Raw genomic sequence first — 19,111 nt, 5'->3', positions numbered from 1 at the left:
TGAGTATATTTGTTTTAGAATGATGATAATATATATCACTAATTTTATATCATTTTATCACTTCTTATGTGGACATCATATAGGAAATGCCACATCGCAAAAAATAATTTTCTCAAATACATTTTTTAAATTTTGAAAAATTTCTTGTTTAATTAAGTTTCTATATACATATATATCTACTGTTATAAACTAATTCATTTTCTCTTCTATTGGAGTAGAAATCAAATATTAAAACTTATATTGAATTAATTAGTTTAGATGTTAACAGTTTCTACTTAATCACCATAGAAAAACGATTCATATTTGCATTGGTTTGATGATTCTGTATTTCAATCAATGAGAAGCTTTTCACATATAGACAAATTTTTCTAGTTCCTATTTTATAAGAAATGACACTTTTAATTTAAATTTGTAATAAATTTTAGAATTTGAAAAATGCCGTGCACTAATTGAGGATTTAAAAAAAAACTATATTTAAGGTATGACTATAAACAAATAATTTGATATTTTAATTTTCTTTAATGTAATTTTGGTTCAACCACTTCAAATATTTGGCAAGGATGGAAAAGAAAATTGGTTTTCATGTCATGTCTATGTAGGAAGTGATAAACTAATGATAAAAAAATCTGATGATACATATCATTACTTGTTTACTTATCCAAATATCTTTTGCCACCTATATATTACTATAAGATTATCAATTTTAATTATGATAGAATATAGATTCACAATGCAAAATAAGCATGAAAATGCATAATTTTAGGTAAATGTATTTAACAAGTGACTTTCATTAATGATATAACATCACACCTACTATATTGAAATACGTAATGGTTTCTAAATTTTCAAAATTCATATATTGTCATTAAAACAGAAGACATACATAATACTTCCTGAATTTTCAAAATTCATATATTGTCATTAATAAAATCAATCTTCTATTATACTAAATAATCTCTTCTTGCCAATGCAATTGCTAGACTTTTCTCTGTACTGTAGCACATTAAGACAAAGAAAGGATACATGCTACAAAGTGTCAGTTACAGCTTACGTAACTCACACAAAGGATTACTAATAGAGTCCCCTATTGAAATAAATACTTTTTCGTATATGGTCTCTTTTTACACAATAGTCATAAAATAAAAGCATATTTGGGTATATAACTCTTTGCTCAAACTATTTTATTCTAAGAGTCTAGACTTGGAAAACTTTCTCAAACAATATGAGGTAATCATTTCACATGATTCTCCACTTAGCATATGCTAAAAGTCATAAGAGTTGTTTGTTAATCATAATTGCTTAATTTTAATGAAGTAGCTTTTCCAAAGTAGCCACTTGCATCATAGTCAATGATTATTACATCTTAAAACATGATATAAATTCTCCAAAGTGCAAATACAAAGGTTGCATAGGCTATCAAAAATCATACCAAAAAATATATACCTATTACTATTGATCATACACTAAAATAGAAGTTGAGCAAGTTTCGTAAGGAACAAAATTTTTCTACAAATTCAAAAAGCATTAAATGGTATCTTGATAATTTTGACATTTAATAACATATTAGATAACCAATGTATCCATTTAAAATTAGATACTTATTCTACAAGGTGAAATCCAATACATTCAAATTACCTTCTTTATAAGGTCTAAAAAAATTCTCTTTAACTTACTTTAACCCCATATTGAGATTTAATTTCTCCTACCCATAAAAAAGGAGGCCATCACGCTTTCAATTATCCTTAGAGCACACGAGCACCTTGAGAAGACTAAAAATACTAGACTAATATAAATGAACTCCCTGCAAAATTGATTTAATAAATCGAAACTTGCCCCCAAATCTCAAATTTTTTCCAAGACAAATTCCAATCTTCTTGATCTTTGAATACACGTATAAATTAAGCATACAAAACTTACAGAAAATCAGAGTGATCTTTGAAGTGGAAGCTTCTTGAAGCCAAATCAACTTTGAATCTTTCTTGATCTTGTTGAATAGAAGTGCGTACATGGAAATTTAAAAACTGAGAAAGAAGGGGTTTACAAAGAGATTTTTTAGATGACTCCAAACTCGATGCCCTTCTTCTATTTTTGAATCGTATTTATAAAGTCTTCTATCTTTGAATTTCATCTTCATTTGATTGCCAACTCTTTCATTTGAATTTCATTTGCCGACACCTTATCTTCTTCTGATTGGTGGCTTTTGAGATTCTTATCCTTATGTTGAAATTGACATCTTGAAATTGGCCGACATCTTTATCAAAAGTCTGTCGGGTCTTGAGCACAAGTACCACCGAAATGATCAAAAGTAGATTCTGATGATAACCCAGCTGACTCATCTTTTTTGTCTTCTTCTTTTTTATCTTGATTTTGCAAATAATTCAAATATTCTTTGAGCATCTCCGGATTTTGCATCATCTTCTTCATTAAGAAATCATTTGCAATTGTTTCTGATGCTGAGCTGCTTGTTTTTTCTTTTTCTTTCTTCTGTGGAGTTGTTGGGGTATTAACTCCTTTTGTAGTCTGCTGATTTGGATTTATCCATTTGAGCTTTTTTCCTATTTCTAAAAATCTTAAAACATTCTTTTGGTCGCAGAACTCTTGATTGAATCCTATCCACCATTTGATCTTGAATTCTCTGACTAATGACATTGGAAGTGATTTTTCTAGTTCTTGATGAACTTTGAAACTCTAGCAAAAAATCCATGGTACTTTGAATTCCATGTGGAATAATATTGATCTTGTATATTCTTCCCCCATCACTTTTTTGAGATATGTTTGGAATCCCATCAGAACATTTGGAGGTAGAATTTCTTTTTGAGGACCAAACCATTGCCACCAATGATTGAACCAGATTGGGAATTCTCTACTACAACTTTCTTTAAATGTAAAAAATCATGAATGATTGAGTGGTCTATACAAAAAAGCACGATACCATGCCATTTTGTAATCTTGATAAGTGAATGCATCTGGAATGAATCTGACTGAGAAGGATTTTCTTGAATAAAGAGAAGTCCATTCATTAGGAGAACAAACTTTCTTTATAATGCATTTTGAATGGCTAATTATATCTGGATTCTTTTTATCTGGAATAGAGAAAATCTCAACAGATTGAGTATCAGTGAGAATCAATTCATAATAATCCAAATTTTTTGATGGATCATCTGGTTGCCAGAAGCATTTTGAAGGGAAAAGTTTTTGAGTAAAAGAATTAAGTGCATTGTAAAGAGGCACTTCTTGGAATCTGGTTAAAGTAATATGTTGAGTAAATGGTTTCGTGAAATAAGAATTTTCATTGGATTTTTCTGGGTTCTTGGAATTTGTTGAATTGGTCTTATTTGAGAAGAAGTTGGAGTAAGAGCAGCTTGACTGTAAGTCAATGCTGGAAAGTCTTGCAATAGTTGAAATCTATTTTGAATTACAGGAGTAAGACTCATCTCATAGTCTTGAGGAGTCTTTGGTCTAGAACTTCCTACTTTTGAATCCATAATCCTGCAAAATTAACAAATAATACAACTCAATTTTTGTTTCTTCTCTTTGATTTCTTCATTATATCCTTTTATCGACTCATCATTTTCTCCATTAATTCTTTTTGCCCATTCTCTTTGTAATATAGTATTATGTATATCAAAATTTCAAGATGATTTATACAATAAAATTTTTTTACTTAGAATAGATTGTAAATCGGCAAAAGAAGTTTTACAAAAAGATGTTCAAAATATAGTTTCAAAACAAATTTTTGCTAGATAGCAAGCAATTTTATCAGTATTTGATTTTGAAATAGAATTTATTAAAGGAGAAAATAATTCTCTTCCTGATTTTTTGACAAGAGAGTTTTTACAGGGAAATGGAGCAAAGTAGACAATTGCTCAAGACAATTCGAAAGAGATACAATGATAGAAATAATACGAGAAAATATCTTCGTATTATTTCAAGAGATATAGTACATTATGTGGTTCAAGGAGAAAAATTTAAGAGAATCGAAATTTATGATATTCCTAAATATGATGAAGTGAAGATGAGACATTCAAGAGCTATTGTTAGCATTAAAGAAAGATGCTTTGCAAAAAGAAGAATGATTAATTATTCATTATATTTTGAAATTCTGAAGGTGCATTTTTTAATACAAATGGCATTACTTTCCACTCATAATGGCCAAAAGGTGTTGTGAATGCTGTCTTATATCAATCTTCAGGAGCAATTATTATTTTCCAATATCCCGATTTTAAATCAAAATTTGAAAATATCTTTGCATTATATAACCTATTTAATAAATCTTTTTTATTTGGAATTTGATATCTAATCCATTGTAAAACTTTATTTAATGGTTTATAATTAATAACTAATCTTGGAACTCCTCTTTCTTTTTCAGCTTGATTCATAACATAAAAAGCTGCACAACTCCAAGGTGATTTTGAAGGTGTTATTAATCCTTTATCCATTAATGTTTTTATTTCTTTCTTACAAAATTCTAGTAATTCAGTATTCATTTGTTTAGGTCTGGCTTTTGTTGGAATATTTTTCTCATTAAAATCCTTTTCATAAGGTAAATTTATTATATGTTGTTTTCTATCCCAAAAGGCATTCGGAATGTCAGCACAAACTTCTTTTTTAATTAAATTTTCCAATTCTAAAATTATTTTTTGCATTTTTATTTCTTTTAATTGTTCTTCAATTTTTAAATAAAATTTTTCTTCCTTTATGTAATTTATATGTTGTTTAATTCTAGTAATAGTATTTATTGTTTTATAAATAGAGGATGATTGTAATGTTTGTAATTCCCTTTGTCTAATTGGAGTTAAAAATTTAAAAGTAATTGTTTTTCCCATAATATTAGTAGAGACTCCTTCATATCCTACTGAAAATGGATATATTTGAATTAAAAAGGGTGTTCCTAATATTATATCATTACTTATATTTTTTACAATTAAAAAATTATGTCTAAGACAATAATTGTTATTACATATTGATCCTTTTATAAATTTATATTTTACTTGTAAATTTTCTCCGTTTGCTGCCATTAATGTTTTATTTGTTCTTTCACAGTATTTAGTAGGAATTATTCCTTCTTTTATACAGCTTGAATCTGCTCCACTATCCAATAAAGCTACATATGTTTCTTTAAAATCTTCTACTATTATTGTAACCAAAGCATACCACTTTTGAAATGTCATTTTTTCTATTATATTTAGATATTGTTGTTCATTTACTGGTTTTCCTGGAATAATTATTTCTTCTATAGTTAATGTTTTTCTTTGAGTATTAACACTTTGAACTAACTCTTGTTCTCTTTCTCTAGTTAAGCTTCTAGGTTGAAAATGTGGTGCTGAAATATCATTAGGAAATCTTGTAACTGGTTTTTGAATGCTATCTATTTTGGTATTCATTACTTCTATATGTTGAGATATAGTGTGAAGAATTTGATTTGTATAATTATTTTGTTGATATAATTTTTTAATATCTTGTAAATTTATATTATTACTACTACTATTACTTGATTCAGCTTCTCTACCCTTTTTAAAAGGGGATGCAATTATATCTCCTTGTCCTATATTAAGTTTTACTTCTTGCAATGGAGGATGAATTGAAGTTATTACTTGATCGTCTTTTAATTTTCATTTTTTATATAAATTAGTTTGAACATTTATTGCGGAGTATTATATACATCATCTATTCCTACTTTTGAAATATAGAATGATAACCAAGTAAAGAAAGGAAAATCAAACTTTCTTATCTCTAGTTCTTTCTTCCATTCTAATATTAATTTTTCTTTACATTCAGAAGATAATTGAAAAAACCAAATTCTTTTTTTTAAATCATTTAGTCTTTGTTTTAAAATTCCTCCATATCCTAATTCTGATGCATCAGTTTCTACTATCATAAAAGCTTTAGCATGAGGAAGACATAAACATGGTAACAATTCAATTTTTTCTTTAAGATATCTAACCTTTTGAGTATGTTCTTCAGACCATGGTTTAGGATTTTTCTTTAATCTATTAAGTAATATGAAACATTCTTGTCTTAATTTTGGAAAGAAATCTGCAATATAATTTAAACATCCTAAAAATCTTTGCAACTGATTTTTCTCTTTTATTTCATCTGGAAATTTATTTGCAAATTCTAAAGCTCTATTTATTGGCTTTATTGTTCCTTTATCTGTATTAGCATCTAAAATGAAATTATTCCAAACTAAAATAAGATTTTTAGGAATTGAAGAACAATTAAAAGAAATAAAAATGCAAAAAAGAATTTTAGAATTAGAAGATTTAATTAAAAAAGAAGTTTGTGTAGACATTCCGAATGCCTTTTGGGATAGAAAACAACATATAATAAATTTACCTTATGAAAAGGATTTTAATGAGAAAAATATTCCAATAAAAGCCAGACCTATACAAATGAATACTGAATTACTAGAATTTTGTAAGAAAGAAATAAAAACACTAATGGATAAAGGATTAATAACACCTTCAAAATCACCTTGGAGTTGTGCAGCTTTTTATGTTATGAATCAAGCTGAAAAAGAAAGAGGAGTTCCAAGATTAGTTATTAATTATAAACCATTAAATAAAGTTTTACAAAGGATTAGATATCCAATTCCAAATAAAAAAGATTTATTAATAGGTTATATAATGCAAAGATATTTTCAAAATTTGATTTAAAATCGGGATATTGACAAATAATAATAGCTCCTGAAGATAGATATAAGACAGCATTCACAACACCTTTTGGCCATTATGAGTGGAAAGTAATGCCATTTGGATTAAAAAATGCACCTTCAAAATTTCAAAATATAATGAATGAAGTTAAATATGATGGACATACTAATAAGTATTCATTCTTATTTATTGGTCGTCGTTCTGCACTTGTATCACTTATTTATGACCAACTTTGTGTTGATCTAGCATACATGAAAAGTGAGCATGAGCGTTATAGTATGAAGAAAGAGCTAGATGGGGGAATTGTGACTGATGAGGTAAAATTCGAGGAAGTTGAAAAGGAGAAAGAGGTTGAGAATAATGAGAGGAAAAAGTCGGCTATTGAGCATGAGAAAGAGATTATAAATTGTAAGAGTGAGTTGATGGTGAGAAAGGATGTGAGATCATACGTTTTTTCTAACGATCTTAACTTTATTTTGTTTAGTGTTTCTACTTTTATGCAGGTTAAGGAAGGAAAAATTGAGTTGATCTTGGCATATTTTATTCCTAAATCCATTGGTGAATATCAAAATTTTTCATGGAGTTTGCATCTTAAGTGTTGTATCTCTTTGTCATCTATTGATGTTCAACTTCAACCATGAGCCTGATTTGCTTGTTGGGAGGAATAATGAAGTTTCAAAGGGAGTTTCTACACTTGAAACTTGTTATAAACTTTCTTCTTATTTCGTTGGTGATAATTCTTTCCTCATTGTTCCAAATTCTGATTCCTTACAACCTGATTTTATTCTTCAATTTGAAGATACAAAAGCTACCTATCTCAATCTTGCTCCATTTGTGCAAGATAGGTCATACCAACAACAACTTGCAATGAATTTTTTAACTTTGCACAATCATATTTGGGACTTTTCTAATCTGATTGAGCATCACTATGAAGATCCTTATCTTGTGAATGTGAATGGTAAGCTGTCAAGTGATTTTATACCTACAAATGCTAATTGTGTGATTTATTGTGTAGGTCCAAATTCGACCATTCATGACAAAAGGCTGATTAGAGAGCTTTAGAGTGGAACCTGGAATTTTCACAAGCTTTATACAAGATGTTTCTTGTCTTGGAGAATGTCTTTGTTCAAAAGCATCATAAGGCTAGCCAAACGACATGCAACATGGCTCGTAGTTATTCATCTATTTCCAACATTGCTATCCTATAAGTGCACCATCGATTTGTGGACAAATCGATTTCAAGAGGAGGGAAAAAGTGAAATTAGTAGTTACATATATTTATTTATTGGGTACAGTTATTAACTGGATGAAACAGTTCACCGATAGCAAGGAGTTGATTAGACCTGGAGTTAATCGCTTTGCTATTTTATACTTGACCATGAGACATTTAAGCGAGCTGAAAAGGAGTTTGTTTAATTTTTTCTCTCTGGATAAGTGGATAACAAGTATGTATGCTAGGAGAAGAAAGGGAAAAAATTTGAAAGTATCATTTTTGATAATCAACAATTCTGGCAAAATGTGGAACTATGTTTAAAGGTAGGTTCACCTCTCATCAAAGTATTGAGGATAGTGGATTCTAATGAAAAATCTACCATGGGTTTTTTCTATAAAGTTATTAATCAGGCAAAAGTAGAAATCAAACAAAATGTGAACAATGTTCGAAAAAGGTAAATTTTAAATAAGTTGTCGTATTAATTATGAATTCATTTATAATTTCGATGTTAGATAGTAGAATGATTTTATTTTAGTTTTTTTTTTATTAAACTCATGTTTATATGCTAGATATGAATGAACATTTGCTATCATTGATAAAAGATGGGAAGATCAATTGAGTTATCATTTACATGCCGCGGGTTACTGTTTGAATCCTCAATTTCAATATAGTCCAGATTTTCAATCTGATGCAAATGTAAAACGTGGCCTTTATGATTACATTGCTAAAATGGTTCCCAAATCTGATGAAAGGGTGAAGATTGATTTGCAGATGATTTCCGACATGCAAATGGATTGTTTGGCCATGAGAATGTTGTACTAACAAGAAACAAGAAATCTCCTGGTTAGTTATTATTTGAACTTACATGTTTTTACTTTTAAATCCTTTATTAATTTATTATTTATTTTAATTTCCTACAATTGATTGGTAGGATAGGGATGAATGTTTAGAGTTAAAAAGTTTTGTCGTTTGAGTTTTAAGTTTAACTTGTAACTCTTTTGGATGTGAGCAAAATTGAAGTGCATTTGAATTGGTAATAACATTTTCATATAATATAATATTTCATTCAGTATAATATTTTATTTAGCATTTAAACTTAAATTCGTAGTATAAATTCTTTCACTTCCAATAGGTACATTCCAAGAAAAGAAACTGTTTGGCTCAAAAAAGAATGAATGATCTTGTATTTGTAATGTACAACTTGAAATTGAGAGAGAGGCAAAGGCAAAGGCAACGTATTATAGAAGAAATTCCTTTTGAAAATTTGCTTTCAAATGATGAATGAGTGACAGAGAAAGAAAGTCTAACTCTTTCAAGAAAAAATAGCTAGTTGTGAGCTCTAGATGACCATCCGAAATGTGACACTTTAGGTGATGAGAGAAATGGAAATGATGAAAATGAAATACTTATAAGAAATGTGTAGAGAGCTTGTAAGTTTCTTTCTTTGTTTCAATTTATGTATTAGTTTTATCATTATTTTTAGTTTGTATAGCTTTATTTTGTAGGTTTTCTTATTTTTGGTAACTTTCATTGTTATTGTTTGTTTATTTAGTTGATCATGAAGATCGTGAAACCCCTGCTGTCGAAGACAAGTTAATAAAATGAAAGAAATTCATGTTACTGATGAGGATGATGGACCTTTAGCGAAATTCGACTGTCAAGATGATGATTACCTTGATATGGTTCCCGAAAATGATGCTCAAGTGGGAATTAATGACTTGGATACTAATTTGGATGGTGATGAAGATAATGCTAAAGATAGATTCCAAGAGAATTGGGATGGTGAAGATGATTGGGTGATAATATGGGATACGAAGATAATGAATTTGATGAAAATGATTGGTTGTAAATTAATGTATTTGTAAATTGTTATGATGCTTAAAAATGATGAATTGTTACTATCTTACTTTTTATTTTTTTCATGTTTGTTTAAACTTAATAGATGGCATTTTAGTAGTTAATTTTGATGTTGAAAATCTTGGATTTGGAATTTATGCCTTTTTAGTGTTTGTGGTTGTTGATGATTATTTTATATTTGAAATTATTGTTGTGTAAACTGTAAAGCATTTAGTTTTAAGACTTAAAATCATAAATGATAATTGTTTATGTTCTTCTTATTTATTACTTGTCAAACTAGTATTTTGGCCCGTGCTATGCACGGGTTTATGTGAGAAAGAGGCGAAATATGGCCAAACACAATATTATTACTCATTTCTCTCATATTCTCCTCTTTCATGCCACTTTTTCCACCTTTCAATCTCCTTTCTCCTCGATATTCCCCCTACTCTCCTTCTCACTTTCTGAATCTTACTTTCTGGCATCCCTACAAACTTTCGTCGTTCCTTCAAATCCTACCGAATTTTTTTGTATCCCTACAACCCTTTCTCGTTTTATCAAATCCTATTTTCTCTTTGCTCTATCTCACTCCCACCCAATTATCCTATCTCATATCTAATTTTACAGTCCACTTGTCTCCTATTCTACTATTATTTTCATCTAGTTATAAATGTAAATAGTAACCCATTTACTTGACTCGTCTATTAACAAATGAGTTTGCATGTGTAATTTAATTGGATTCAAATGGGTGACCAAATTAACCCATTAATTAGTGGGTATGAAATTAATAGATTTAGATCACTTATTTTGACTTAATTAAATTAGATGTAGATTCAAACTCAATCATTAGTGGGTAAATCTAAATTACTCCAATAATTATATTCTAATTTTTGCAAAGAAGTATTCATCGTTTTTCTTCTTCTTTAATTTCTATTATTTTATTTTTTAAAATTTAACCTACTTCATCCATTCCTTTCATAAAAGTTTAATAAATTTCATGAATGTTAATTGATTGTTTGCATTAATGCATTAATACCTAAATTATTTTTAGATCGTTGTATAGTGACAAAATTTGAAACTCACTATGATGATCATTTTAGGCTCCTTTAAGCAATTATTTTTTTATGTTTTTTCTCTTTCTTTAGGTAAAAATTGATTTATTAACTTGATATGTTGATATGATTTACTATTTCATTGCTAAACAAAATGTTGATGAAACAGTAAATAAAATTTAGTAGTGGGCCGTGAATGGGTGATTGGATAATTCAAACCCATATAAAACTATATTCATTGACGACTCGTCTATTTTGAACCATTAACTAAGTAGAAATATATAGATTAACCTAATTATAACTTGTCCAGACTTACATGAATCATTAAATTTGATAATTGTCCCCTAATCTTTACCTTCCCTAACCCTACAATTCTATCTTTCTAATCGTTTCACTATTTAGGATTCATTATCTCACTTTTTAAGTGTTTTTGGACATATAGAAAGTTAGAATTATTTTTCCAAGTTGCTGCCTTATTTTTTAAGTGTTTTTAATCAAATAAAAAGCTAGAATTGCAATCATCGAGAAAAAATAAATTTTCGGATGTAAATTTGGTGAAATACAACCTTTTTATCAAAATTTTGCTAAAATACCACCAAAAGCAACATTCTAAATACACCTTTATTAATTTAAAATTCATACATAAATTTTTCTTTACATGCACTTTTTGGTGTACATGTGCTAAATGAAAAGTCATCTAAATGCTTGCACAATATTACTATTGAGTTTATTTTAAGTGCAAATCAAATGTCATAATTGTTATTTACATTTAATGTTAGAGTATAATTTTAACATTCAAATTTTAAAACTTAAAAAAAAAGACCTATTGAATAAAATCCAACATAAAAAATATAAAAATTATAAAAAGCAGACCTATTAAAGTGCCCTAAACTTGCTGAATACAACAAAAAAAAGGATAACTTTAAGACCACAAGAAAATTGATTTAGTAATTGTAACTTAAATTATTTAAAAATAAGAGTAATTGAGCATATCATTAGAATATTTTGACAAATGATTATTGTACCTAGAAGGAAAGCGATAAAGAAATAATTGGGTGAATAACTTAAAAATAGGTCTAATCACATTGTCTCAAGGATTTGGCTTAATCCTCTTTAATGAAGGAATAAAAGGGGCTAAAGTGATAAAGATGTAATAGGGTAAATAATTTTAAAATGAGACTAATCAATTATTCTTGAGAATTTTGGCTTGACAAATGTATTTTTTTTAATTAAGGAGTAAAAAGGACTTAAAGTATAAATAACAAACTATAAACGGTTTATGAAGGAGATAGTGTGAAAGTTTTAAATTTTAAAATTGACTAGTGATAGGATTAGTTATAACCCACTATTTTAAAGTTTTTAATTAGATTTTATGTATTAAAATAAATACAAAAATCTAGAAAAAAGAATGGGAAGTTTGGAATCCATTGGGAGGGTCTCTGGTAAAAACCGTCTCTGTAATACATATAGATAGTAGTTAAAAAATGTTATATGTTTATAAGTAACTTACTTATTTGATATCTTTAGATTGTACAAAATGATATATGAATTTCAAATTCATTAATTTAGTAAATTTAGGAGTTTATGATGGCATCTTTCAATCTTACGATCCGATCTTGTGAAACTAAAATTGATCCTACATAAAATCTGAATTTTGCAAACCTTGGTGCAAAGTGGGATTAGCCCCAATCAACAGTAGACATGGACAGAATTAAGCCCCAATCAACAGTAAACATGGACAGGTTATAGGATAATTTTCTGCAATTTTGGTGGCAGTTGGTAACTTCGACATAGGCTATTGCGTACGCTCTCCTCTTTCTTATTCCCACTGCTCGTTTCCCTTGCCTTCACCACCGCTCATCTCATCAAAAAAGCACCTGAACCTATTCCTCCTCCAGCAAACGTTTTCCTCCGCTTCATCTTCCTCTTAAATTCCCCGTCCGCTGCTTCTTGCCCCGTAATCTTTTCCTAGAAATCTACTACAAATTTCCCTCACAATCTTTCCACACACAACGAAGGGGTGAGTACTCTTCTGATCTCAGCAATTCAATTTTCGAAGTGCTTCGACATTTTTCTTTACTTCAAGTGTTCTGTTTTTTATCATTGCTTGGGTTTTCATGTGAATTTGTGTAATTTTTTCTTAAATTGGGATTACTTTGACTACATATGTCATTATTTGAACTTAGAATCGCTTTGTACAAGATCATCCATAAACCATTTTTAATTTCATTAGTTTGTTTTTGTTAGCATGCAGAGTAATTGCAGGCCATAAACCATTGGAGAGTGAGATTGGGCTCTTTTGCAGATGCTAAAATACTTAAACTCCTCATAGATTCATAAACAGTTTAAGAAATTACTGTTAAAATTGGTAGTCTTAATACAGGAGAAGTGGTGCGGTTGAGAGTGGGCAATGACCTCATTCGCTAATATTGCTGTCTGAACAAATTTACTACTAATTCTTTACATTTTGTAATACCACATCTTTGTGACCCAATCCTGTTTCATTGTTAAAAAAGAATAATAGATTGAGTCGATTAAAACTCGTCGAGACAAGTCACTATCTGTTTGCTCTCACAATGGCCAAGGTCATGACTTTCTGCAGTGTCATTTAACATTGTTGTATAGCTTTGTGTGTGTGCACCCGCTTCAAAATCAATTAATGTGGTAGAAAGAAGAAAGTCTCTAGGAAGTTTATCATATTGAATGAGATAGAGCCTTGACTATTTTCCCATAGAAGATAGAACTTCTGTTCATCAACATGCTGATTGCTTCTTCTTTTCACCTCAGCAATCAATTGATATACTTCTCGATTCAAATAGATTATTTTTTTCTTCTTTTATTTGCAAGTCTATTGTACATATCTCCTGGAGTAAGATCTTGTGTGGTACTATAAGCTACTGAAAGTTGGCCTCTTGCATGTGGGGCGAGACCAAAGGTGGTGTTTTTTATGCTAATCCTCAGTTAAATTGTCAAAGAAGGAATCCATAGAATTTAACCACTGGGTTTGGCTTATTCTAATTCAATTCCAATTCCATTGAACTAAATACAGCCTTATGATAATTAGATTCGATCCAACTCAGATAGCTAGAGGGTTTTTGATCATCTTCGTGGGTTTGAAGTTGAAATGACATAATTCTAGAAATCCTTAATTTTTCCACGTCTGAATTATGCCCTAAATTGCTTGTTGTCTTGAAACTTTTGTTGGTTTTCCTTTGTCAGATGTCCCTCATGAAGCATGTTTTTGTCATTGACATGCTGCAGCAGCAATTGATAGCTCTAATGTGTCATACCTCTTCCTTGAGTCTTTCAGGTCTGGAACAAATGAAACTTTAATTTGGCAGCTTAAGATCGTAGAACTTGAGATTTCATAGTTTTTTAAGCAGAGAATTATTCGCTTTCATTGGAATTGCATGAAATGGCAGAAATCTTCAATTACACAGCTTGCAGACAATTATTGCAAATGTTTTGTGCGATCGTATTCTTTCACGGTTCAGAATATGTACTTGCAATGGCCATTCATGGAAAATCAAGCATAACAGTTAAGTCACTTTTAATCAGTAAAAGCTATATCCTTGCAATGGTTTGCTCACTGATAGAGTACCTTATGGAGGTTTATTTCTTCCCGGGGCTAAAGGAACATTGGTGGATAAGTAATCTTGGCCTTGCAATGGTTGTTATTGGTGAAATCATAAGGAAGTTGGCCATTTTAACTGCTGGTCAATCCTTCACTCATCTTATTAAGATTTATCACCAGGAGAATCACAAATTGGTGACGCATGGAGTTTATCAATTTGTCCGCCACCCTGGTTATAGTGGATTCTTCATCTGGGCTGTTGGCACTCAATTTATGCTTTGTAATCCTCTATCAACAGTCGCATTTGCCATTGTGGTTTGGCGCTTTTTTGCACTGCGGATACCGTATGAGGAGTTTTACTTGCGGCAGTTTTTTGGGTCCGAGTATGAGGATTATGCTAGGCGAGTCCCCTCTGGGATTCCATTTGTAAAGTGATGCATTACAATGTTTCAATGGTTTTTTTTTTTACTGTTTTTTGTTGTAGTGTTAATAGACAGGCTTGAGATCCTGACACTGGGGGCATATGTACTTAAAACTTGGAAGGTTTTTCACTAGCTCCTCTTGGCTATCTTGTAACTTGATTTTGTTCTGCTTCTATGTACAATAGATTGGCTGTTTCGGAAAACCATTTCCAAATGGAAAATATTTAGGCTGCATTCTATTGCTTCATCTGAATGTTTGCTATTTTAATCTCAAACTTGTTTGCTAGTTGCCTGGATTGGATTGAAACATGTAATGAGCAGGTAATATTGCTGAAGGTCACGCTTAAAAGGTATCATCAAGTTTCTAGTGGTACATCTCTTAGATAGGCCTTTTGGTTTTTCATCCCAAAGTTGATGGTTGGGGACTCCATATTAGGAAGAACTAACTAGAGAGCAGAGGGAAATCTTAACCAAACCACTGGGGTCTGTCTGTCCTCCCCAACCCCCCCCCCCCGGGGGGGGGCCCCAGTTGATTTGCTGCTGTGTGAAGCAAATAGCAAATTTTAAGGATCACGAATTGAAGTCTGAGTTGAGAGAATATTCACTATATTGTGAAGAGATTCAAAGATCAGAAGCAAAAAGCAATTTTTAGTCTTGTGTAGAATGCTGGCAAGGTATATATTTTCTTTGCTTTGCTAGGATTATTTACATGTTTTGTTGGATTGATCTCAAACTCTGGTTTCTTTAGGTGGATTGCACGGTAATTTGCCATAATCATTAAAAAAATCTTGTCCTAGTGGCAGTTGTAATGTTAATGAATGAACTTTATCTTCAGGTTTGATGGTCTATGCTGGTTTTCTTAGTATTTATTTTGCTACTTGTGATTTCCAAAGAGCACACATTATGCTTGTTACTTACTAGTGATTCTAGTGCGGACATGGAATTTGTCTGATCTTAATTTGGGTGGCAAAATTACAGCCTTCTATGGACAATATTCAGTCTTGTAGGAAAGTTATGCTCCAAAGCTAAATAATTGATGCCAGCATGTAGATTGGATTTTGTTGTTGCAAGTGATACTTAAAAAGTTTCTGGCACATAAGGTATCAGGCTGCAGATGCAACTTATTTCTCTAGTGATAATTGTCTGGTTGTGCACATCCTCGTTTGCTGTCCTTAAACTTAGCCTTTATTCGTTATCTAAGACGTAAACTACTAAACTGGATCAACACGATTAGCTTTCTGTATAGCCTGGGAAATACTAATGTGCGTTTGTTCTTTACTGTAACTTTGCTAATGCAGCAGTTGTTATGCTTCACAACTCTCCAATAATGGAGCAATGGTGTGCTTCACAAATCAGCAACGGTTCATTACTTGATTATATGATGGGTAAGTTTTACATTTTGTCATGTTGTGTTTGAATATTCTAGATGAGTGTATGATTGCTGTTATAGGAAGGAGAGGACGGATTTTGATTCAGAGGAAAGAGTAAAGATGGCAACCAGAGCAGCCAAGTTTAAGTTTTAACAAGAGCAAGATGCAATTCCTTGACAAAGTACAAGGAAGGGTGAATCCCTAAACTGCAGCATCTGCTACTTTTGTAGGAATAGCTCAGCCATCGAGGAGTCAAGCCCAGTGCAATCCATTGACATGCAAAACCATGTAGCAAACCATCATCATCATTTACTCTACCGCATGAAAAAAAAGGAGAATTAAATTGAACAAACCGTAAAAGAAAAACAAATAAACAGCTGCAGAGAAAAGGTCCATGAAGAATCATTGCTGCCACTCATTGCTGGCCCGGCAGAAACCTTTTGTGATGTGGAATTTAGCCCATGTATTCACTAGCGCACGCATTGCCTATCTTGATTCATGGTTGGTAGTTGAAGTTTCCAACAAGGTTATAGTAGTGGTATGGATATTACCAGGAAAAAGAGTATTGCTAATTGAACTGAATAAATCGTGAAGAGATCTGGTTATTATTTTTGTTATTTTATTTAGGATTGCTTAATTGTCTTTAAATAATGAAATTTAAATTGTTGACATTTCTTGTTTTTCTTTTTATTTTTGAGTAATAGGTCATCATATCTTAAATCAGCCAGCAAAATCTCCGGAAAGGCTACCATAACCGGATCCCTTTTCAGGATTCTGCCACAAGCAAATTCACTTATATTGCATCCTGCCTCAAGTAAATTTTCATCGCCTCATGTATAGATGATTTTGAGTTTTTTCAAACATCAGCTCTTTCATTGTTTAGGCATCGCTTATGTAACACACATAAGTATGCATAAACTATATATAATTATGATAATAAAAATGTTCATTATGAGATTATTAATTTCAGGTTGCAAGCCATAGTTGGCCAGCAACATTTCGAACATATTTAGTGCCTACAGGATACAACACAAGGGATATTTGATGTCTAGATCACAATAATTTACGTTAGATAGAAGGTTAAGCCATGGTGCCATACTATTATGTCGTCAATAATTTGCAAGTTTTCTTGAAGCTTTTGAGATTGTTTCTCAATTGTCGTAGAAGCCGGTCATTAAATTGTGCACTATTCTGGGATACATGTAAAAGGGATAGAAACAGTTGTAAGTACAATGGTTCATCAATGGTGTAAAATGTTGTAAATAAATTGCAATACTCTCCCGTCCTAATTTTAATTTTTGTGTCGTGTTCTAAATATTTAACTTTTTAACAATAGTGCTTAATTTTGATGTTTATGATTTTTTTTTCTAATCTTACTCTCCAAAATTCAAAATTTAAATTTGGATATAATATACATATAAATAAAGGAAGGAACAATATAGAGAAGAGAAGTTAAAAAGAGTTTTGCATGACAAACATCCAGAATGGAAAGTGTATTACACTTCAATGTGATAGAAGAAGTACCTTAATATTGTCTAACTCCTTGTCCAATATTAAACATGGCGTGTTGAGTCCATAAAATGATGATTGGCTTTTCTAATAATTGCTCCAGAAGGATAGAAATTCTCTCACAACTTATACAATTTCATAGTAGAAACGTAATTATAATGTATAAATCTCTCATGAAAAGTAATTGAATATAACACTGACATTATGATAACAATGAATTACAATTTGTTCAAAAATTATTACGCCGTTCAACAACAATTATACAGACAGATTGATAATAGGACGCTGAACTTCAATTTTCATTATATGAATTGTTGCGTACAAGGATACTAGATCGTGCTAAGTAACGCTAGTGAAGTAGAAAGCAAGAGAAGCAATAGAGAGATCTTTCGGAGCATTCTGGAAATAGGCTTCATATGTACGTATTAGAATCACAATGGCAATGGTTCCCAACTAGCACTAAAATGGACAGGATTACAGGGCAAGTGCATTATATGCTTAGATTGACACATTATATACGCAATTGATGAGAAAAGACATGAAAACTATAGTAGAGGATTTTTTTTTTCTTTTAAATACATAGTGGAGGATTTAATACAATTGATAATCATTAGAAAACTATTATTTTGCCCATATCACGGTTTATTTTTTTAAAATTTATTATGAATTTGTGCAAGCATGAATAACTTAAATTAAAAAATTAACAACGATCTTTCTATGTTCATTCATTTTAATTTTTAGAAAATTGATGTATGCTAAATGTTTAACTATCATATTAATTTTTTAGTACATACTTTTACTACAATATAATAGTATTCATCAAGTATTGTAACGCATATTAAAAAATTGATAGATTTTTCAAATAAATATTCTTTTAGATAATTAAAATTTTTATAGTGGCCATAAACCAAGTTACATATTTGTACTTAATTAAGTACAAAAGATTCAATAATTTATTTTCTACATCGACAAATATTCAGTTTCCAACGATATTAGTAAATTTATTAATGTAATAGTTAAAGTGCTTTTTAACGCTAAGTTAATCCATATGGATAAAAAAAATTATATGAATTTACAAAAAAATGATATTTTTAGATGAGAGAGAAACCATAAAAATAAATAATTCAAAATTTTCTCAAAAGATATAGTTGTTAGAAGAGAGAGAAACTACCAAAAAATTAATTATAAAAGAGTTGAATGCAAATATGGGTAAACTCCAAACATCCAAATTACTCATTAATTCTTTTCAATTAGGCATACCACCTAAGAGAGAGAGAATATGAGTAATTAAAATAATAACTTTCATATATATATATGCGAACTAGAAGAGATAATTAAACAAAGGAATAATTTCAAAAACCTCCCTTGAGGTTTTTAACAATTTCATCTAGTTCCCTTGAGGTTTGAAAAATTACATATAGCTCCTTTGAGTTTACCGTTTTCGTAACAAAAACTATTTAATGGTCAAATTTTTCAATGAAT

At 30.3% G+C, this 19,111-nt stretch overlaps 1 protein-coding gene across 2 annotated transcripts; it reads left to right on the top strand.

The window, feature by feature from the left end:
- Window positions 1-12,520: 12,520 nt before the first annotated feature.
- Window positions 12,521-14,997, top strand: LOC113717804 (protein-S-isoprenylcysteine O-methyltransferase B). 2 transcript variants are annotated; one of them, XM_027242618.2, is made up of 2 exons: window positions 12,521-12,774; window positions 14,065-14,997. In XM_027242618.2, the coding sequence occupies exon 2, from the start codon at window positions 14,170-14,172 to the stop codon at window positions 14,761-14,763; it is 594 nt and encodes a 197-aa protein (XP_027098419.1). In that variant the 5' UTR covers window positions 12,521-12,774; window positions 14,065-14,169; the 3' UTR covers window positions 14,764-14,997. The 2 variants fall into 2 exon arrangements, with proteins under 2 accessions (XP_027098419.1, XP_027098418.1); XM_027242617.2 differs by having other exon boundaries at window positions 13,974-14,997.
- Window positions 14,998-19,111: the final 4,114 nt, after the last annotated feature.

The sequence above is a fragment of the Coffea arabica genome, chromosome 11e (assembly GCF_036785885.1).
Source record: "Coffea arabica cultivar ET-39 chromosome 11e, Coffea Arabica ET-39 HiFi, whole genome shotgun sequence".
In the NCBI taxonomy this organism is placed as follows: Eukaryota; Viridiplantae; Streptophyta; class Magnoliopsida; order Gentianales; family Rubiaceae; genus Coffea; species Coffea arabica.
Note: the sequence above shows the minus strand (reverse complement) of the source record. Positions and strands in the feature narration are given on the sequence as shown.

Excerpts from the sequence above, each read along its gene's own strand:
- LOC113717804 (XM_027242618.2), top strand. The coding sequence starts at position 14,170 with ATGGCAGAAATCTTCAATTACACAGCTTGCAGACAATTATTGCAAATG.